Source organism: Pan troglodytes, chromosome 3, assembly GCF_028858775.2.
Source record: "Pan troglodytes isolate AG18354 chromosome 3, NHGRI_mPanTro3-v2.0_pri, whole genome shotgun sequence".
Classification (NCBI taxonomy): domain Eukaryota; kingdom Metazoa; phylum Chordata; class Mammalia; order Primates; family Hominidae; genus Pan; species Pan troglodytes.
In genome coordinates, this window is record NC_072401.2 from 155175102 (window position 1) to 155197913 (window position 22812).

General features: G+C 39.2%; 1 protein-coding gene across 4 annotated transcripts in view; it reads left to right on the plus strand.

Moving 5' to 3' along the window:
* Positions 1–21301, plus strand: part of MND1 (meiotic nuclear divisions 1) — a 70755-nt gene extending 49454 nt beyond the window's left edge. For 2 of the 4 annotated variants that reach the window (XM_016952410.4, XM_016952411.4), the window contains exons 5-8: positions 568–642; positions 3528–3642; positions 15284–15328; positions 21056–21301. In XM_016952410.4, coding sequence (XP_016807899.1) covers positions 568–642; positions 3528–3642; positions 15284–15328; positions 21056–21162 — 342 coding nt within the window. In that variant the 3' untranslated portion in view covers positions 21163–21301. The remainder of the gene's footprint in view (positions 1–567; positions 643–3527; positions 3643–15283; positions 15329–21055) is intronic. The other 2 variants (XM_054683438.2, XM_016952412.3) reach the window with 2 other exon arrangements.
* The last annotated feature ends 1511 nt before the right edge of the window (positions 21302–22812 follow it).

A 22812-nucleotide genomic window follows, 5' to 3' on the forward strand; every position in this document is an offset into this window, starting at 1 on the left:
TAACTAAATAATAGACCTCAAGTTACTTGGAGTAGGAGTGGGGAACCTAATAAATGGAGACTATGTGGAAAAGATTAAAGGCATGATATTCGTTTTATCTATCTGCATGGAATAAAAAGAAAATGTTTTTTAAACTCTTTTTTTTTTAATGTACCCTAATGATTCATGGTACTTGGTTTTCTTCAAATTGGAGAAATTAGTTCCCAGTATAGTGTTTGACTTTGTTTTCTTTTTTTTTTTTTTTTTTTTTTTTTGAGATGGGGTCTTGCTCTGTCGCCAGGCTGGAGTGCAGAGGCGCAATCTCAGCTCACTGCAACCTCAGCCTCTCGAGTAGCTGGGACTACAGGCGTGCGCCACCACACCCAGCTCATTTTTGTATTTTTAGTAGAGATAAGGTTTCACCATGTTGGCCAGGATGGTCTCCATCTCTTGACCTTGTGATCCGCCTGCCTCGGCCTGGGGCAAGTGCTGGGGCGTGAGCCACTGCACCTGGTGGACTTTGTTTTCATCAACTACTACATGTCAGTTTATCTTAGCAAGCTGTTTTATTTGTTTTTGATTCTCTAGTTGTCTGAGGGAAGTCAAAAGCATGCAAGCCTACAGAAAAGCATTGAGAAAGCTAAAATTGGCCGATGTGAAACGGTAAGTTTGTGTCTATAGATTATTTTAATAATGGCAATTCTAAATATTAGAGTAAGCGACACAGAGCTTCCTGTGAGGAGGATGCATTTCTACCAGAAGAGAAGGGGATCATAGCCAAGGATAGGAACGTTTGACCTGGTAGGATTCACCAATTGTGAGTCTAGATTTTATTATTATTATATATGGCAGCATAGCATAGAAGCATAAACCCTAGAGCCAGACTGCCTGGATTTGAAAGTCTCCTAAATTCTGTTTTCACTTCTCTCTGCTGCAAAATGGGGAATAACAAAATCTGTTATACTTCATTGCGTTATTGTGTGGATTAAACTAGTTAATATTTGCAAAGCACCTAGAAAAGGACCTGGTACATGGTAAGCCCTATATAAATGTTTATGTAAATTTTTAAGACTCTTTTAAAAAACATTTTTGCATAGAACAAACTGAAAACCATCAACATAGTATCTTTGGCCTTGTAATATTTTAAAATGTTAAAAATAAATATTGACCTACTATTTTATTTTTTAAAGTACAATATTTTTCTAAGTATTAGGTTAGAGATTTTAAAAGTCATTTCACTTTCTATTTTCATCATTATCTAAACTATAGATTTATGACTTTAAAAAATATTGAAGATCAACATGAACCACTAAGCATTTCATCCGGGTCTCTATTTGTATCACTTAATTGGGAAAGAAAGCAACTGGAAAACTTGTCACATAGTAGAAAGGGATATAGCAAAGCTTTACAGTGGCTTTATGCTTTCAGAGTTATTTCACATATATTGTTTTATGTGAATCATCAGCACAGTCACAGATAGGAATTGGAGAATAGTCATTTCTGAAGAATATTCAAGGAAAAGTAAACTCTGGGCATAACCTGAAGCTGTTCTATTTCCTCTTCAGTTGACAGTAGCAACTACTACTTCTTTATTTGTTCCTTTTGTTTGTTTTTTTTAAACACTGGCAATAACTTGTAGAACCACCTTCAACTAATGGTGACATATGCTTGCCCAGAAGTTGTCAGCCAGTCTACTGTTAATCCACTGGAACAAGTGCATCTTGCGGGGAAAAACCCACTAGCAAACATAGTTGCCGCCTGCAGATATCAGAAGAGTTTAGTGGTTCAGAAACGTTCCTAAGAAAGATGAAGTCTTGTGCTCATCCTGATCTTACCAGCCAGGACTTTTCAGAGCTACCTAGCCCCTATCTGCTAATTATTCTTGATGATGGTGGTGATCCTGCTATTGGTAAAGAAGAAAAATAGCTAACATGTATTCTCCTTACTCTGAGCCAGGCAACTACTGTTCTAAATGGATTTTGTATATTTATTGAATCCTACCAGCAGTCTAGGGGGGTGGCTACCGTTACTGTCTCCATTTTGCTTTCAAGGAACTGGAGGCACAAAGAGGCTAAATACTTTGGCAAAGATCTCAGTGATAGTGATTGTCTAAGATTGTTTCAATGCATGATACCTGGAGAACTATTATTATATTCACATTGGATGTTCACCACTCTGCTTCTCCTGTCTTTTTTTCTCCTCTTGATTTTGTTTTGTTTTTTGGTTTGTTTTTTAGAGATGGAGTATCTCTGTATTGCCCAGGCTGCCCTTGAACTCCTGGGCTCAAGTGATCCCCCTGCCTCAACCTCCTGAGTAGCTGGTACTACAGGCAGGCACCACCACACTTGGTGACAGTGTTCCTTTTGAAGCATTTTTATTTGGGTATTGATGGCAAATAATGACCATCTTCTTATAGTTATTTTAAAATCTCTCCTGAGCTGTGCTAATACGATATACACTAACCATGTGTGGCTATTTATATTTAAATAAAAATTAGCTACAATTAAATTTAGTTTCTCGGTCCCAGTGGCCACATTGCATATATTGAGTAGCCACATGTGGCTAGTGGGTCTTGCAGTGAAGAGTGCAGATCTAGAAAGTTTTCCTCACTGCTGAGATTCTGCTGGGCCGTGCTGCTTCTGAGCGTGCTGCTCTGTATATGAGTCTCTTGTACAAATGCTAGCAAAGGAACTCTCTTCACTTTGGAACCAAAAGGAACAGCTAAAAGCAAAGTAGAAAAATACAAATAAAAAATACAAGGTAGCTGGCAACCTTACGAGTCGTGTTAGGCAGTTTGAACTTTACTTGATTTTGCCTCGGATTTATCCTATGATTCTGTACTATAATCTTTGCCAACATTTGGTTTTTGTTTGGGCTTGCTTTTCAGGTTTCAGAAATACAAATTGAATACGTATAGCACTATGACTTCTACCTGCTAGTGAGAAATATGGCTAGACATTTCAAATGGTTTTTATTGGATCATATTGTATTTTGAAGCTTTATTCTGGTTTACCTTTAAAGAATAGGTGGTGGGAGGCCTCAAACTACAATTGTATTATTTCTTTAAATGTATATAAAATATAAAGGATATATTAAAATATTCTTAAAAATTGAAAAATTGTCTAGAACACTTTTAAAGATAATTGTATAATGATCGATGTTGTCTTAAAATGTTACTTACACATATAGACATAATCTTGTGAAACTACTCAAAAAGTAGTATAATTTTTTTCTGTAACATACGACGACATGGTCATCTTAGAGTTCTAACATGAACCTCCCACCTATTTATGAGCATTCCATTCTACATATTAACTCCCATTTAGTTATTCAATATATATAAAAGATACTTGAGATTTCAGGAAAGATGAGAATTGAGCTTATTCTTATACTGTGAATATCTGTGTGTGTATACTTATATATATAATGTCAAAAGTCTAATGCACGTCATTTATAAGAAATAAAATGAAATTGTTATAAAATGTATTACCTTACAACACATAGAATTTTGTTTGTCTTAATTGAACATAAAACTATCTGGAATGCAGGAAGAGCGAACCAGGCTAGCAAAAGAGCTTTCTTCACTTCGAGACCAAAGGGAACAGCTAAAGGCAGAAGTAGAAAAATACAAAGACTGTGATCCGCAAGTTGTGGAAGAAATACGTAAGTTTGTGTCATACCTTAGGGATCTTTAACTTTGATAATGAAGAAGACTTTATTTTTCTAGTTGCCTGCTAACTATTCTCCATGTATATGAGAAAATAAAACCAGTTAAGGTAGTATTCTGTTTGTAGTACTCTAATTTTGTATTTGTAACATAGTAGGAAAATATTGCTTTAGTATTGCCATTAAAAAGTCTTAATGTGCCGGGCACGTTGGCTTATGCCTGTAATTCCAGCACTTTGGGAGGCTGAGGTGGGTGGATTGCTTGAGCTCAGGAGTTCAAGACCAGCCTGGCCAACATGGTGAAATCCCATCTCTACAAAAAAAACCACAAAATTAGCCAAGCATGGTGACAGATGCCAGTAGTCCCAGCTACTCAGGAGGCTGGGGTGGGAGAATCCCTCAAGCCCAGGAGGTTGAAGCTGCAGTGTGCTATACGTGCCATTGCACTCCAGCTAGGGTGACACAGTAGAACTCTGTCTCAAAAAAAAAGAGAGAAGTCTTAATGTTAGAGCATTGAACAGCGACAATTTTGAAATTATAAGCATTTTAAAATTAAGGAAGATATGTGGGATAGAAGGATAAAGACATAAAATATAAGGTTAGAGAACTGAGGAGTCAGTAAAAGAGCTAATTTGGCCTCAAGAACTTTGATTCTGTAAAGAAATCCATCATTATCTTCTAGGAAAAATGATACCATAAGTAGAAGAGTTTGCAAGTTGCAGAAAATCAGTCTGTACATTGAGTTGCCTTTTAAATATACCAGTGATTTTTTTTTCCTTCTTTTAGACCAGAGTCCCCAGAGCCTTGTTTTGAATAATGTTCATATTTTTTTAAAGATAGAAATGTGAATATTTGAGGAGATAAAAGAGTGTATTATAAAGACATAGCATTTAATTATTTGGGAAAATATTTATAACTTTTTAAATAATTTTCTGTCTTAGCCTGTCTTTTATTTAGGAAACTTTACCAAGTGAAACTCATAGAAAAACTGATATTATAGTGTGTGATAGAAGGCTTTGAAAGAAATGGAAAATATTTGGTATGTTAAAATTAACCTGAGGATAGTTTGATTGCAACTAAGCTGGCCTAGTCCTTGGCAGTGGTCTTTACAATGAAAGAATTTTAAGCAGTTCAGTTAGTGTAAATCTAAAGTTAAACTTCATTTTAGAGACAGGTCGCTGCTTTGCGCAACTCCAGGAGGCACCATTCACATACATGGAGTACATAGCCTAGGTGGTGATATGTAGTGCCACTGGTTCAGCTGATTACCCAGGGTGATTTTCAAAGAGAGGTGGAGGCAGAAGAACTCCCTGAGCCAGTCATTGTCTGTAAATTAAGTATTTGGGGAGAATGTCAGCTCTTTTATGCTGACCACAGATTTATTTGTCATCATCCTGCAGAAGAAAGTGCTAATCAAATCTACACCTACAAAAATAAACACCTTAATCTGTTGGAAAGTTTTAACTAATACCAGGTGATCCTCAGTGAGCACAAGCACATCACAACAGGAGAGTACCTCACAGGTAGAAGGTTACCGTTAGGAAGCTAGGCCTGCGTATGATTCATCTTCAAAAGGAAACAGACTGCTTGTTCAGGAGGACTTAGAACATTGTGTACCTTATCTAGAGCACCTTCTCATTCTCTTGCAAGAGAACTTCAAGCACCGTTTTCTTAACTAGGTTGAATACTTTCAGGTGATTTATTTTCAGGATAGCATGACTGTGCCCTCTAGCAGTTCATCATGAAAAATCTGAGTTTCACGATAACCAAATCTGACCCTTCATTTACTCTTACTTGCCTTTTTTCCTGATTTCAGTTTTGTGTGATTCTTGTACTTTTTCCTTGGTGTGCTACCTCTTTGCTTACCTGTTTCATTCTCTTATATGTCTAGGACCTACAACTCTTAGGTATATCCAAAAAGACGTAAGCTTTTCCACTCCATGGTCCCTATTGTACTGCCACAGCTATTTCCATGGGCAGGTGACCCTCACTGACATCACCTCCAATTGACTCCCCAGTCCTTTTCTTAATTTTGATATATTCTGCCCACTCAGGAATGAATAAAACTCTTATTTAGGCTTACTAAACTACTGTAACCTACACTGATAGTGACCCTGAGCCAGTGGATCACATTAAGGTTCAGGAAATTAACAGGGATAGGGAATTGTGCCAGACCAATTCATGAAGTGGGAAAAACTTGTATTTTAGGCATGTAATTTAAGATGTTGCCATTCCTTGTAGGTCTGATTCAAGTAGCACTTTTGGCAAACACATCACCTCTTAGGTAATAAAACTTCAGAAAAGAAGTTCAGGGTATACAAAGGACGGTGAACTTTCTGGAGGGTGGAATAACACAGTTGAGGCAGCAACTGAAATTTTAAACTGGTTGCCTGCATTCTGCTGTCTATCTTAACCCTTAAATTTATAACTTTGGTAATTTATTTCCCAACCCAAGGAAAACATGCCATTGTGAATGAGTATTATGAGTATTACAGTATATGAGGTCTCACTGAGAGAACAAACCTGAAATTTTCTGGTTTTTCAGTGAGATTTTTTTTTTTTTTTTTTTTTTTTTGGAGACAGGGCCTTGCTCTGTCTCCCAGGCTGAAGTGCAGTGCATGATCAGGGATCACGGTAGCCTCAACCCCCGCAAGCTCAAGTCATTCCCCCACCTCAGCTTCCCAAATAGCTGGGACTACAGGCACATGCCATTACACCCAGCTAGTTTACTTTTACTTTTATTTTTTATAGAGATGGTGTCTCGCTATATTGCCCAGCTGGTCTCAAACTCCTGGCCTCAAGCAGTTCTCTCCCCTTGGCCTCCCAAAGTTCTGGGATTACAGGTGTGATTCACCATGTTTGGCCTTTATCATTTTTCATCACCATCAGACTAGGTTATCTTTTAATAGTTATTTATGCAACCATGTAAAGATGGATCCTGGAGAACTTGTAATGGAGTCTATTAGAGATATATTAATTTTTTACTTGGGAATGAGAGAGTAAGAATCCTTCCTTCCTGGCTTTGTGCATTTTAAAAAATTTATTAAAGATTATCATCTTTTTTGCCAGGCACAGTGGCTCATGCCTGTAATCCCAGCACTTTGGGAGGCCAAGGCAGGAAGATAGCTTTAGGCTAGGAGTTTGAGATTAGCCTGGGCAAGAGAGTGAGACCCTATCTCTACAAACAATTTAAAATTAGCCGGTCATGCTGGCATGCGCTTTATTCAAGTTTTCTTCCTCCAGTTTTATTACCTTTCTACTTGAGAGGCTGAGATGGGAGGATTCCTTGCACCCAGAAGTTCAAGGCTGTAGTGAGCTATGGTCGTGCCACTATACTCCAGCCTGGGCAACCGAGTGAGACCCTGTTTCTTGAAAAAGGATTAACATCTAGCAAGATAAAATTCATTATGTCTGGCATACAAGCAAAGACTACCAGGCCTGGAGAGAAGTGGGAAAACATTATCTATAATGAGCAGAATACTCCATCAGTCAAAATTGACCCAGAAATTAGGATCAGAAGACCAGAACATTTAAAAGTTATTATAACTGTATTCCATATGTTCAAAAAGTTAAGTGGAAATAGAGAAGATATAAAAAAGACCCAGGTCAAACTTTTGAACATGAAAACTACAATGTCTGACATGAAAAATACACTATAGTAAATTACCAGCAGATTAAATTTTGCAGAAGAAAGAATTGATGTTAGTTGAAGATATAGCAATAGAAATATCCAAAATGAAACACAGAAAATAAAGAATTTAAAAAATATGAAAATGGGGCCAGGCGCAGTGGCTCACGCCTGTAATTCCAGCACTTTGGGAGGCCAAGGTGGGTGGATCACTTGAGCCCAGGAGTTCGAGACCAGCCTGGACAGCATATGGAGTCCTTGACTCCCATATAAATAAAATAAAAATTTTAAAAATATGAAAATGGCATCTGAGCCTTAAGACAACTTCAAGGGACCTAATATATGTGTAATTACAGTCCCAAATGGAGTATGTTTTGGTGGGAGGAGAGGTTGCTGAGCCAGAAAAATATCTAAAGAAATAAAAGCTAAAGTTTTTCAAATTTGATGAAAAGTATAAACCCACAAATCCAAGAAATTTAAATATTTAAGTAGTAGATGCCAGTGATCCCCTTATCACTAACTTTAGAGAACTTCTTAAGACTTTAACCTCTACTCACCCCAAATCTCCATTCCTCAATGAAATTATTGTTTTTAAAGTGCACTTTTTGATAGGGGTTTCATGGGATTTCAGCTATCATGTTAACGCAGAACAGATTATACTGGATTAAAGGCTTATGAGTTTCACAAATTGATTTTAATAGGATTTGGTTCTTAGTAGCATGGCTATTGCCCCCCATATTATATTGCTCAGGCTTATCTCTAAGTCTGTCACGATTTATTCAGAGAACAATTTGGTGACTGTAGCCATAACCATTTGTTCATATGGGGCATGGCTATGTATTTTCTTATTTCTCACTAACACCCATGAGAAATACGTATATTTAATTATGCCAGTTGAATTATTGATATCATTAAGCAAGTATTTAGAAGACTAATTGCTTTGGAGGCAGAGGCAGGCGGATCACTAGGGGTCAGGAGTTTGAGACCAGCCTGGCCAACTTGGTGAAATGCTGTTTCTATTAAAAATACAACAATTAGCCAGGCATGGTGACACACACCTGTAATCCCAGCTACTCTGGACGCTGAGGCAGGAGAATCGCTTGAACCGGGGAGGCGAAGGCTGCAGTGAGCCAACATCATGCACTGCACTCCATCCTGGGTGACAGAGCGAAACAGTCTCAAAACAACAACAACAAACATTAATTGCAATATCAAAGAAGTGATATTTAAAAGCAACAATTCTTTAAACAATTTTTTAATTTAGCTATTCTGACCATTATTCAAATGTGACCAGATAAAACATGTTAGTAGAAATTAAATTCCCACAAAAATACTTGAAAATATCTTAGAGGTACTTAAGTAATTTTCTTAGAAATAAATGCCAGGATGACAGTAAAAAGGTGGAGTAAGGACTTCTGAAACTTTGCCCTTTCAGAAAACTTGCAAAAATTGTTGTAGTCAACTTTTTCAGAACTCTGGAAATTAACCAAAGGCTTACAGGAGCCTACTGAGGAAAATTAGCAGACTCTGAGTAAGAATAATGAGCTTTGTGGTATTGAATTTGCCTATACTCATTTCCCAGTCTCACCTCAGCAGTGACCTTGAAGGATAACAACCCTGCATTCCTACTGTCTAGAGGAACAAAATGCAGCTGGAGCTCTGTAAGAGCCTTGATCCCAAAGAATTGTCATTATTTACATGTTTGGTGGTTCCCTGGAGGACACCAATAGGAAAAACTGTCTTTATTTGATCTGGCCTGGGGTATGCCCAATGCTAAAATCCTCTCTGTGGGGAGTGTTTGTCTATAACAATTATAAACAATAATTTTAACTTCTCAGTTAACCATTGTTGATGAATAACAGTTGAGGCAAACAGTAGACTAATCAAAAAGCTTAAAAGGGCCAGATGCAGTGGTTTATGCTTGTAATCCTAACACTTTGGGAAGATTGCTTGAGCCCAAGAGTTCAAAACCAGTCTGAAGAAAATGGCAAAACTCCATCTATGTAAAAAATTTAAAAATTAGGCATGGTGGCATGTGCCTGTAGTACTAGCTACTCAGGAGGCTGAGGTGGGAGGATCACTTGAGCCAAGGAGATCAAGACTGCAGTGAGCCATGATCGTGCCACTGTGCTCCAGCTTGGGTGACAGAGTGAGAACCTTCTAAAAAAAAAAAGGGAGAAACTAAATGATATGTTCATGAGAGCCTTGAAGAGCAACATATTCCTGGAAATATAGAAGGCCTACATGCATGCTTAGGGTTGTTCACATTCTCAGTGAAGACCTGGGACAGTCCCCACATCTAGCTGACCTTGATACCCTGTGCAAGCAAGAAGCGAAGACTAAGTCAGAGTTATAAACTGCCTTGCTGAGAACGCATGTCGCAGCACATGCAAACCCTCTTAGCAAAGACGGCTGAGCCCTTTGGAAAAGAGAACCTCTTCATAGAGGTTTAGTCCAAGTGTTTAAGGAAATCTCTGTTCAATTAATAGCTTGACCACTAAGCTAACCAAGTAGAGACTTAAGTGGCCACACTTAAGAACACGGAGTTTACAGATTGAGTTCGGGAAAGTTACTAAACAAATTGTAACAACTCTACAAGCAACAATCCTGGGGAGGGGGAAGAATCTGCTTTCTAGGGTTGCTATGAGACAGAATCTTGCTCTGTAACCCAAGCTGGAGTGCAGTGGCACGATCTTGGCTCACTACAACCTCTGCTTCCCGGCCGGGTTCAAGTGATTCTCGTGCCTCAGCCTCCCAAGTAGCTGGGATTACAGTGCCTTATATTATTTTTTAAATTAATTATTACTTTTTTTTTTTGAGACACTCTCACTCTGCCACCTCAGCTGGAGTGCAGTGGCATGATCATGACTCAGTGCAGCCTCAACCTCTTGGGCTCAAGCAATCCTCCTGCCTCAGTCCCCTGAGTAGCTGGAACTACAAGCACATGCTACCATGCTGAGCTAATTTTTGTAGAGACAGGATTTCACCATGTTACTCAGGCTGACATTATTTTAAATGTCCAGTTTTGCAACAAAAAGATTGCAAGACATACAAAGAAATAAACTATGGCTCACACACTGGAGTAAAAATGTTTCAATGGAAACTGTTTTCAATGGAAACTGTTCCTGAGAAAGCCCATGTGTTAGACTTACTAGACAAAGACACTTTAAATATATTCAAAGAGAAATGAAAAACGAGAAAATCAAAACCAAAAATTGGTTCTTTTTTTTTTGAGGTGGAGTCTTGCTCTGTCACCAGGCTGGAGTGCAGTGGCATGATCTCAGCTCACTGCAACCTCCGCCTCCTGGGTTCAAGCAATTCTTCTGCCTCAGGCTCCTAAGTAGCTGAGACTACAGGCACGCGCCACCACGCCCAGCTTTTTTTTTTTTTTTTTTTTTTCTGTATTTTTAGTAGAGATGAGGTTTCACCATGTTGGCCAGGATGGTCTCGATCTCTTGACTTCGTGATCTGCCCGCCTCAGCCTCGCAAAGTTTGCGATTACAGGTGTGAGCCACTGTGCACGGCCTTTTTTTTTTTTTGAAATGGGGTTTCACTCTTGTGGGAGTGCAGTGGTGCGATCTCGGCTCACTACAACCTCCGCCTCCCTGGTTCAAGCAATTCTCCTGCGTCAGCCTCCTGAGTAGCTGGGATTACAGGTGCCCACCACCACGCCCGGCTAATTTTTTTTTTGTATTTTTAGTAGAAACGGGGTTTTGCCATGTTGGCCAGGCTTGTCTTAAACTCCTGACCTCCGGTGATCTGCCCGCCTCGGCCTCTGAAAGTGCTAGGATTACAGGCATGAGCCACCACACCTGGCCCAAAAATTGGTTCTTTAAGCGGATCACAAAGTAGACAAACCTTTAGCTAGACAAAAGAGAAATAGAAAAAAATTAGTAGCTGGGACTAGAAGTGTGCACCTCTACACCTGGCTAATTTTTTTTTTATTATCTTTTTTGTAGAGACGGGGTCCCACTATGTTAGCTAGACTGGTCTCGAACTCCTGGGCTCAAGCAGTCCTCCTGCCTCAGCCTCCCAAAGTGCTAGGAATCCAGATGTGAGCTATTGCACCTGGCTGAAAGACAATATTATTAAGGAAATACTCCCCAAATTGATCTACAGATTCAATGCTAAACCTATCAAAATTTCAGCTGCTTTTTTGCAGAAATTGGTAAGCTGATCTTAAGTTTCATATGGAAATGCAAGAGATCCAGAATAGTCAAAATAATCTTGAAAAAGAACAAAGTTACAGACTCAAATTTCCCAATTTCAAAACTCGCTACAAGGCTGCAGTTATCAAGACAGTATGGTAGTGGTATGAGAATAGACATGCACACTTCGGGAAGCTGAGGCGGGTGGATCACGAGGTCAGGAGATTGAGACCATCCTGGCTAACATGGTGAAACCCCATCTCTACTAAAAATATAAAAAATTAGCCAGGCGTGGTGGGTGCCTGTAGTCCCAGCTACTTGGGAGGCTGAGGCAGGAGAATAGTGTGAACCCAGGAGGCGGAGCTTGCAGTGAGCCGAGATCATGCCACTGCACTCCAGCCTGGGCGACAGAGCAAGACTCTGTCTCAAAAAGAAAAAAAAAAAGAATAGACATATAGATTAATGGAATGGAATCAAGAGTCCAGAAATAAACCCAATTGATTTTCAACAAAGGTGCCAAGACCATGGAATCAGGAAAGAAATCATGTTTTTAGCTTATGGTATTGGGCACAACTGGATATCCACATGCAAATGAATTAATCTGAACCCCCACCTTACATCAAAAAAATTAACTCAAATGGATCAAAGACCTACATGGAAGAGCTGAAACTATGAAACTCTTAGAAGAAAACAGATTTATATTTCTTTTTTTTTGAGACGGAGTCTCGCTCTGTCACCCAGGCTGGAGTACAGTGGCATGATCTTGGCTCACTGCAGGCTCTGCCTCCCGGGTTCAGGCCATTCTCCTGCCTCAACCTCCGAGTACCTGGGACTACAGGCGCCCACCACCACGCCGGGCTAATTTTTTACATTTTTAGTAGAGACGGGGTTTCACCGTGTTAGCCAGGATGGTCTTGATCTGACCTTGTGATCTGCCCGCCTCGGCCTCCCAAAGTGCTGGGATTACAGGCGTGAGCCACTGCGCCAGGCCGGATTTATATTTCTTTATCCTTGGGTTAAGCAACAATTCCTTGAATATGACACCAAAAACAGAAACAACCACAGAAAAAGTAGTTAAATGGACTTCATCAAAGTTAAAAAGTTTTGTACAATATCAAGAAAGTAAAAAGAGGCTGGGTGCGGTGTCTCATGCCTGTGATCCCAGCACTTTGGGAGGCCAAGGCGGGTGGATCATGTGAAGCCAGGAATTTGAGACCAGCCTGGCCAACATGGTGAAACCCCATCTCTACTAAAAATACAAAAATTAGCCGGGTGTGGTGGCACACACCTGTAATCCCAGCTACTCGGGAGGCTGAGGCAGGAGAATCGCTTGAACCAGGAAGGCAGAGGTTGCAGTGACCCAAGATTGTACCACTGCACTCCAGCCTGGGTGACAGAGACTCCATCACAAAAAGAAAAAAGAAAGTGAAAAGTGAACTCAGGATGGAAGAAAATATTCACAAGTCCTGTATCTGACAAGTGTCTAGTATCCAAAATATATAAAGAACTCATAATACAACAATAAAAAGACAACCCAGTTGAAAAATGAGCAAAGGATATGAACGGACACTTCCCCCAAGAAGATACACAGATGGCCAATAAGCACATGAAAAGATGCACAAAATCATTAGCAAATGCAAATCAGAACCCCAGTGAGATACTACTTCACACTTCTATTAGTCTGTTTTCACACTGCTAATAAAGACATACCTGAGACTTGGCAATTTACAAAAGAAAGAGGTTTATTGGACTTACGGTGCCACGTATTTGGGGAAACCTCACAATCATGGTGGAAGGTGAAAGGTACGTCTCACATGGTGGCAGACGAGAAGAGAGCTTATACAGGGAAACTCCCATTTTTAAAGCCATCAGATCTTGTGAGACTCATTCACTATCATGGGAACAGGGCAGGAAAGACCCGCCCACATAATTCAATCACCTCCCACTGGGGTCCTCCCACAACACGTGGGAATTGTGGGTGTTACAATTCAAGATGAGATTTGAGTGGGGACACAGCCAAACCATATCAACACCCATTAGGATGGCTATAATGTAAAAATAGAAAATAATGAGGCCGGGCACGGTGGCTCACGCCTGTAATCCCAGCACTTTGGGAGGCTGAGGCAGGCAGATCACCTGAGGTTGGGACTTGGAGACCAGCCTGACCAACATGGTGAAACCCTATCTCTACTAAAAATACAAAATTAGCTGGGTGTGGTGACGCATGCCTGTAATCCCAGCAACTCAGGAGGCTGAGGCAGGAGAATTGCTTGAACCTGGGAGGTGGAAGTTGCAGTGAGCCAAGACCGCGCTATTGCACTCCACCCTGGGCAACGAGCAAAACTCCGTCTCAAAAAAAAATAGAAAATAATAAGTGATGAGAATATGGAGAGACTGGAACTCTTAGATTGCTGGTGGTATTATAAAGTGGTGCTACCACTTTGGCAAACAATTTATCTCTTCGCCAAAATATATACCCAAGATAATTGAAAATATGTCCACACAAAAATTATTCGTATTAGCAGAAACAGCCCAAATGTCCATCAGCTGATGAATGGATAAGCAAATTGTAAAATAGTACTTCGCATAAAAAAGAATGAGGTATTGATACATGAATGAACCTTGAAAACATTGTGTTAAGTGAGAGAGGCCAGACCTAAAAGACCACATATCGTATGTTTCGTTCATATGAAATGTACACAAAAGGGAAATCCATAGAGAAAAGACAGCAACTAGGTTAGTAGTTGCCAGGGGACGGAGGGAGAAGGAATGTGGAGTGAGTGCTAAGGGGCACAAGGGTTTTTTCTGGGTGATGAAAAAATGTTCTGGAATTAAATAGTAGTAATGGTTGTACAATTTTGTGACTATCATAAAAACCACTGAAAGCCAGGCATGGTGCCCCATACCTGTAATCCCAGCACTTTAGGAGGCCAAGATGGGGTGGATCACTTGAGGCCAGGAGGTGGAGACCAACCTGGGCAACATAGCAAGACCCCTATCTCTACAAGAAATAAGAAATGAGCTGGGCATGGTGGCGCATGCGTGTAGTCTCAGCTGCTCAGAAAACTGAGGCAGGAGGATTGCTTAAGCCCGGGAGTTTGAGGCTGCAGTGAGCTATGATCACACCATGGTACTCCAGCTTGGGAGACAGAGTGAGACCCAGTCCCTAAATAAGTAAATAAATAAATAAAAATTACTGAATTATATAGTTTACTATGCTGAATTTTGTGACATATAAATTATCTTTCAATTAAAAATGCCGTCATTGTAAGTAATAGTTAATGCCCCATTTATCATGGCATTGTTACATGCTGTGCAGAGTAACTCGAAGTATATAATATACATACAGATACATTTGATAGCACGATGTGTATTTAACTCTAAAGTAAAAGTAAATACTTCCCGCTATGAGATTACTTTCTTATCCCTAAAATTTTTTTTAGACTCACACTTATTGTGGTCTTATAATGCCTATATAGTAAAATTCTTATCGTTAAATTTAACTTATTTTGTTGTATTTTGGTATGGTGAGTTGTTTGAAAAACATCTCATTTAAACTTACATGTTGTCTTTAAAGGAGCAAGTACAATGATGATGGACACTTAGGAAAGGGAAATTGTTCACTTTGACTTTCCATTAATTACTAATATTACTGCAACTCCCTAAATTTCCTTGGGAATTTGCAAGAGTTTATAAAATACGATATTATGTCACTATTTCAGCTTTTTTCATAGCCATTTTATACATAAATTGTATAAAAATTTTGTTCATATGAAAAAAGACAAATGTATACATAGCTAAAGATAATTTTGTATATATATATATAAATACATTTCATTTTATATATATAATTTTTTTTCAGGCCAAGCAAATAAAGTAGCCAAAGAAGCTGCTAACAGATGGACTGGTATGTACTATAATAATGCTGATAAACTATAGCTAAACTCCCTTCACACTTACTGCGACGGGAAATTCAGATACCTTGTGCTAGCTTTGTTCAAGAAAGGACGTTAATGAAAAATGTATGCATTACTCAAATGTTTACATATTAAATCATTTCAGTTATTTAAGGTTTTTTTAAATAATCTTATGAGTCATTTTGTAAAGCATAAGATATTTTTGTAAAACTAATGATTGCTTCCAGTTTAACTTTTGTGCAACTTTTCCCAAGATAAGTCACTTGGGCTAATCACTTAACTTTCATATACATTAATGTAAGATACACTTTTAAGATAATGAAATCTTAAAGATTTATCATCTTGCTAATAATAATAATAATAATAATAGCTAAGGTTTGTTGAGGACTATTTGCCAGTTATTGTAATGTCTATGGTTCATTCTCATTTTATCTCCATGATAATCTTGTGAGGTAGATATGATTATTATCCCTAATTTAGGAGACAAAACTAAGACCCTCAGGAGTCCAAGGCCACACATGTGTCAGACAGCAGAACAGAAATTATAATCCAACTTTTCTGGCTGGACTTAAAATGACTATGTTTAGTCAAAGGCGATTAGTCACTGGAAGAACAGACGCTGGAGCCAAGTTTCTCTGACTCCCTGTCCAGGCCTCTGTTTCACACAAAAAATATAATAATTTTTTTTCCTACTCTATTTTAGAATTAAATAGACTGGTAAAATCAATATAATTGGCCTTTCGGATTTTTTTTTCTGAAATTGCAGTTTTATTTATTACAAAGTTATTTCTTAAGTAAGGTAATGCTTTAGTGATAAGAACAGAGGGTGAAACAGCAAACTGACATGAAGTAAGTGTCCCACAAAGTATAAATAAATGTGGATTTTTAGGTTAAAAATAAGATACGGCAGGGTGATTTCCCCCAGTATTTTCAACACAGAGGCTCAGCACACAGTAGGCACAGGCAGCATGTGTGTGTAGTGGGAGGAACGTGGCTTTGAAGAGAATCCAAGCTGTTCTCCTTACTTGCTGTGTGACCTCTTGACCCTCTCTCAGCCTACTTCCTCATCTGTTCAATGTGGATAAATAATACCTACCTCCCATTTTGGGAGGATTAAATAAGACAGTTTGTAAGCCCTTCAGCACCATGTTGGACACGTAGATAAATACTCCCCTTTTCCTTTTCTTCTCTTAAAAAAGTTCATGTTTTCCAATTGATCATAAACTTCCAAAATTATAATTGGAAAAACATTTGGAATGGCTTTTTTTTTTTTCCTATCCTATTAGCTGCAGAAGAACCTGGGACTTTTAAAACCATGAGGAAGAAAGATATTTTTAGAACAGCAGAAACAGCTGTTAAGAACCATATTTCCATTTAAAGTTACAACTTACTCCTTCCAGCTTAAACATGTGTTATGAAAAGACAGAGATAAGAGAGAAAGCATCACACCTCAGAAAACCACCACCTTCACAACAAACAAAAAGAAAACAGTAATAAGAATTATTTTTTTCCTAGTCTATTTTAGAATTAGGTAGATTGGTAAAATCAATATAATTGGCCTTTAGTTTGTTTTTTAATGAAATTGCAGTCTTACTTATCATATAGCTTTTAAAGTTTGTTTTAATATTCATATTAAAATTATCATATAGAAAGAAAGTTTGCTTTATTTTTACTTAAAAAGTCCTGGCCGGGCATGGTGGCTCATGCCTGTAATCCCAGCACTTTGGGAGGCCAAGGCAGGAGGATCACTTGAGGTCAGGAGTTCGAGACCAGCCTGGCCAACATGATGAAACACTGTTTCTACTAAAAATACAAAAATTAGCCAGGCATGGTGGCGCACACCTGTAATACCAGCTACTCAGGAGGCTAAGGTAGGAGAATTGCTTGAACCCAGGAGGCGGAGGTTGCAGTGAGCTGAGATGGTGCCACTGCACTCCAGCCTGAGCAAGAGTGAGACACTGTCTCAAGAAAATAAAAAGTCCTTAAAAATGTAGCTAGAATTGAGAATATATACTGTTCAACAATTCAGTATCTCAGTTCTATAGGATGAGAGATTACCTCAGAGTCTAAGTATAGAAACGCCACATCTAAATGTTTTATGATATTAAATACACTTTAAGTGTGACTTCAATTATATCATATGAACCTTGCTTAATAATTAAGATGGTGAGGTTTTTGTAAACACATATGAGAGGAATCTTAATGAGTGAAGAGGGACAGGTGTTATGAGGGCCCAACCTAGATTCATTGCAAATGATATTGCCCATCCTATTCCTATAGGTATCTTTGCTGTGTCACCATATAAATCAAACAGAAATTCTGCCAGTCTTAAGGTTGTTTCTTTAAAATAAAAAAATTATTCTATATCCATTTATAAAAATTTCTACATTAAATAGGGAAATTATTTGACAGAGAATGAACTATCAAGATTCTCAGTGACATTTTATCTTGAAGGCCGACATCCAGTGGCTCAAAGAAATGTTTAATCAGAGTCTTCTTTGAATTGGTCCATTAGGCATTGTTGTGGAGAGGTTTTTATTTGTTCTTTTTCTTGCTTTTAACCTTTAAATGTTTATAATGAAATGGTTTCTTATCCTCCTATGAATCAGGAAATCCTTCCTATAGAAGCTGTTCAATAATCTTAGCCTGGTGCCTCATTCTCATTTCTGATCCAGGTTTGAAGTTTGTTCCCTGCAAGCTTCCTACATTGTTGTATCTGTTCTCTCATTTCCTAGAAATCTTTCTGTATTCATGAAGCCTATCCTGTAAGCTATACACATAAGACTTGGCCTTTTCTCTCTGAGACACCTATCACTTTGTAATTGTTTAGTAATAAATTATTTTTTTTCACTCTTATGTCAACCTGAAGGCATAGGTTTTTCACATTCTGTAATACCTGCAGTGCACCTGATACTTGTCTTATGTAGCAGCAGACATAACATTTGGATGTGATTAGCAAGAATGTACTGGTTGGGCAGAGACTGGTAAAAATTATCCTAGAATATCTTATGGTGTTATTTTAACATCCTCTCTTAGGTTGTTAGGAAAAGTAAAGATTCATTTTAGATTGTTACAAAGAGTAAAGATCATTTTAATATCTGTTGACATTCCATAACACTTTGATTGAAAGAAGTTAATTTTGTTAACATTATTCTATTTGATGCAGTAGTATTCTCCATAAAATTCATTCCAGAAAGGTGTTTATCAATATTTGATACTTGGAAATAAACTTCCATAGAAAAAATATTTTAAAAAGTGATGAAACTCCATGTATTAGTTTGCTAGAGATGCCGCAACAAAACATCACAGATAGGGTGGCTTAAACAACAGAAATTTTTCTCACCATCCCGGAGGATCAAATTTCAAGATCAAGATGTTGGCAGGTTTGGTTTCTTCTGTAGGTCTTCCTTCTCCCTGTGTCCTCTCACAGTTTTTCCTGTGTCTCTCAATGTGTCCAAATTTCCCTTTTTTTTTTTTTGAAATGGAGTCTTGCTGTGTCGCCCAGGCTGGAGTGCAGTGGTGCAATCTCAGCTCATCGCAACCTCCACCTCCCTGGTTCAAGCAATTTCCCTGCCTCAGCCTCCCGAGTAGCTGGGATTATAGGCGCACACCACCATGCCCGGCTAATTTTTTTTGTATTTTTAGTAGAGACGGGGTTTCACCATATTGGCCAGACTGGTCTCTCGAACTCCTGACCTCAGGCAATCTGCCTGCCTCGGCCCCACAAAGTGCTGGCATTACAGGCGTGAGCCACTGCAACCAGCCAATCCTTTTCTTCTTCTTTTTTTTTTTTGAGATGGAGTCTTGCTTTGTCGCCAGGCTGGAGTGTAGTGGCGCGATCTCTGCTCACTTCACCCTCTGCCTCCCGGGTTCAAGCGATTCCCCTGCCTCAGCCTCTGGAATAGCTGGGACTACAGGCGCACGCCACCATGTCCGGCTTATCTTTTTGTATCGCTAGTAGAGACAGGATTTTACTGTCGGCCAGGATGGTCTCAATCTCTTGACCTCGTGATCCTTTTCTTATAAAGACACCAATCCTACTGGATTAGGGCCCACCCCAATGACCTCATTTTAACTTGATCACCTCTTTAAAGATCTGTTTCAATATAGTCACATTCTGAGGTAGTAGGGGCTAGGACTTCAACATACAAATTTGGGGGGAAATGATTCAGCCCATAACATTCCAGAAGAACCTATTCTAACCCTTTACTTCATTATCACTACTAATAGAGTGTTTAACATTTTACAGAATACTCTGACAAGCTATAAAATCTTATACCATTATTTTTTCTGTGAGTGTAATACATTTTCATCATAAAGGTTGTGTATGTACCTTAAAGAAATATATGAAATTAAGAAAAGAAAGGCTGGACACGGTGGCTCACACTTGTAATCCCAGCATTTTGGGAGGCCGAGGTGGGTGGATTGCTTGGGCTTGGAGTTCAAGACCAGCCTGGGCAACATGGTGAAACCTCATCCCTACAAAAAATACAAAAGTTGCCGGGTATGGTGGTGCACACCTGTTGTCTCTGCTACTCGTGGGGCTGAGGTTGGAGGGTTGCCTGAACCTAGAAGGTGGAGACTGCAGTGAGCTGAGATTGCACCACTCACTGCCCTCCCGCCTGGGAGACAAAGCAAGATCCTGTCTCAAGGGGAAAAAAAAAAAAAGGAAAAAAAATCCACTGTTCCTCCCACCCTCCCCAGTGCAGCCACTGTGAGCACACTGGCACGGTCCTGCCTCCCTCACTAGCTTCCTGATGAGTAGACATTTAGATTGCTTTTATTTTTTCTATTATGGCACTGGGATAAAGACCCTTGACCAAAAGTCCTTGTACACAGTTTGTTTTATTTCCTTGGGATAAATCCCTTGAAGTAGACATACCACTTTTTTTCAGTCGTTAATGCATTTTAAATCCCCCCAGGAGATGCTGAGGACATTTCTGTTCTTAGTCTTAAGAGAACCCCTTTCCCTGCTCCCCACCCCCTCTCCCTAGTACTGGCCTGATTGTCTGGAAGCCATTACTGTCTGTAGGACAGGAAGAAGGGTCTGGAGAGAATGTGTTCCCTTTGGGAATAGGAGCAACTTTAATTCCTGAGGCAACAGTCCTGGCCTCTGCTGTGGAAATGTAGAAGAGACACCATTAACCTGTCCCTGTTTTTCTATTATTCTTAAGTCTGGTATTTAGCAGCAAGCAGCTTACAGAATTTTTAAATATGAGATCTATTAACTTGTTCAAAATAGTATTTAAATACTTTTTTCTTTTTGATACGGAGTGTCACTCCTGTTGCCCAGGCTGGAGTGCAATGGTGTGATCTCGGCTCACCACAACCTCCGCCTCCCAGGTTCAAACGATTCTCCTGCCTCAGCCTCCCGAGTAGCTGGGATTACAGGTGCCCGCCACCAACCATGCCCGGCTAATTTTTGTATTTTTAGTAGAGATGGGTTTCACCATATTGGCCAGGCTGGTCTCAAACTCCTGACCTCATGATCACCCTGCCTCGGCCTCCCAAAGTGCTGGAATTACAGGCATGAGCCACCGCACCTGGCCTTAAGTACTTTTTAATTAGTTGCCATTACTCTTAAAAATACAGAAAACTCCTTATTTTGATATATCTGAAAGTTAATAGAAGGAAGTAAAAGAACAATGAAGATAATTATACTTGAAATGTTTTATGATTGTTTTTTTCTCAAAATTATTTCTCAATTTTCTTTATAGATAACATATTCGCAATAAAATCTTGGGCCAAAAGAAAATTTGGGTTTGAAGAAAATAAAATTGATAGAACTTTTGGAATTCCAGAAGACTTTGACTACATAGACTAAAATATTCCATGGTGGTGAAGGATGTACAAGCTTGTGAATATGTAAATTTTAAACTATTATCTAACTAAGTGTACTGAATTGTCGTTTGCTTGTAACTGTGTTTATCGTTTTATTAATGTTAAATAAAGTGTAAAATGCAGATGTTCTTCACCCCTTTTGGTAGATCAAAAGCAGGATGATAACCATATCCCCCCAGTGCTCATCAAAGTAGGACAATAAAAATCCATCCATCTCAGTCCAGGCAGATTTACAAATGATTTTTTTTTAAGATCAAAACCATGACGTGATAATGCTTTAGTTTTGTTTAAATATTAATATTAACTATTAAGGGTGTATTTGGGCTGGGCATGGTGGCTCGCACCTGTAATCCCAGCGCTTTGGGAAGCCGAGGCAGGCAGCTTCACTTGAGCTCAGGAGCAGTCACTTGAGCTCAGGAGTTCAAGACCAGCCTGGCCAACGTGGCAAAACCCCGTCTCTCTTAAAAATACAAAAAGTAATTTCAACTACTTGAGAGACTGAGGCAGGAGAATTGCTTGAACCCAGGAGGTGGAGGTTGCAGTGAGCTGAGATTGTGCCACTGTACTTTAGCCTGGGCAACAGAGCAAGACTCTGTCTCAAAAAAAAAAAAAGTGTATTTGAAGGATCCATCATACATATACACACACCTAAATGCTTGGAAATAACCTTTTAAAATCCTAATGGCTGCTCTCCTATTTCCCAACAGTGACTGAACTCAGTATTCTGCATTATCTTTGCAAATTTCCCACAGAAAAAAATACAGAAAGTTGGTATTCCTCAAATTTAGTTAAGTAGTAATTCCTCAGACATGAAAACTACTTTTTTCTTTTGAGTTTTTGATAACTTTCTATTGGAAAGAACAAGTGCATGGCCATTTGTCCTGATTTATGCACTTTTTATAAGATGATATACAGTCATGTGTTACTTATCAATGGGGATATGTTTTAAGGAATGCATCATTAAGCCATTTCGTCATTGTGCTAACATTACAAAGTGTACTTACATAAAGCTAGATGTTATAGCCTACTACACACCTAGAGTAGATGGTATAGCCTATTGCTCCTAGGCTGCAAGCCTATACAGCATATTATGGTACTGGAGACTGTAGGCAATTGTAACACAATGGTAAGTATTTGCATATCTAAACATAGAAAAAATATAGTAAAAACACAGTATAGGACCGCCCTGTAATCCCAGCACTTTGGGAGGCCAAGGCAGGTGCATGACCTGAGGTCAGGACTTCGAGACCAGCCAGGCCAACATAGCAAAACCCTGTCTCTACTAAAAATAAAAAAAGTTAGCCAGGTGTGGTGGCGCGCACCTGTAGTCCCAGCTACTCAGGTAAGCTGAGGCACGAGAATTGCTTGAACCCAGGAGGCAGAGGTTGCAGTGAGCCGAGATTGCACCACTGCACTCCATCCTGGGCAACAAAGCGAGACTCTGTCTCAAAAAAAAAAATACAGTATAAAAGATAAAAGTGGCACACCTCGCTTGAACCCGGGAGGCAGAGGTTGCAGTGAGCCTAGATTGCACAACTGCACTCCAGCCTGGGCGACAGAGTGAGACTCCATCTCAAAAAAAAAAAAAAAACAGTTTCTCTGAGTGAGTGAGTGGTGGGTGAATGTGAAGTCC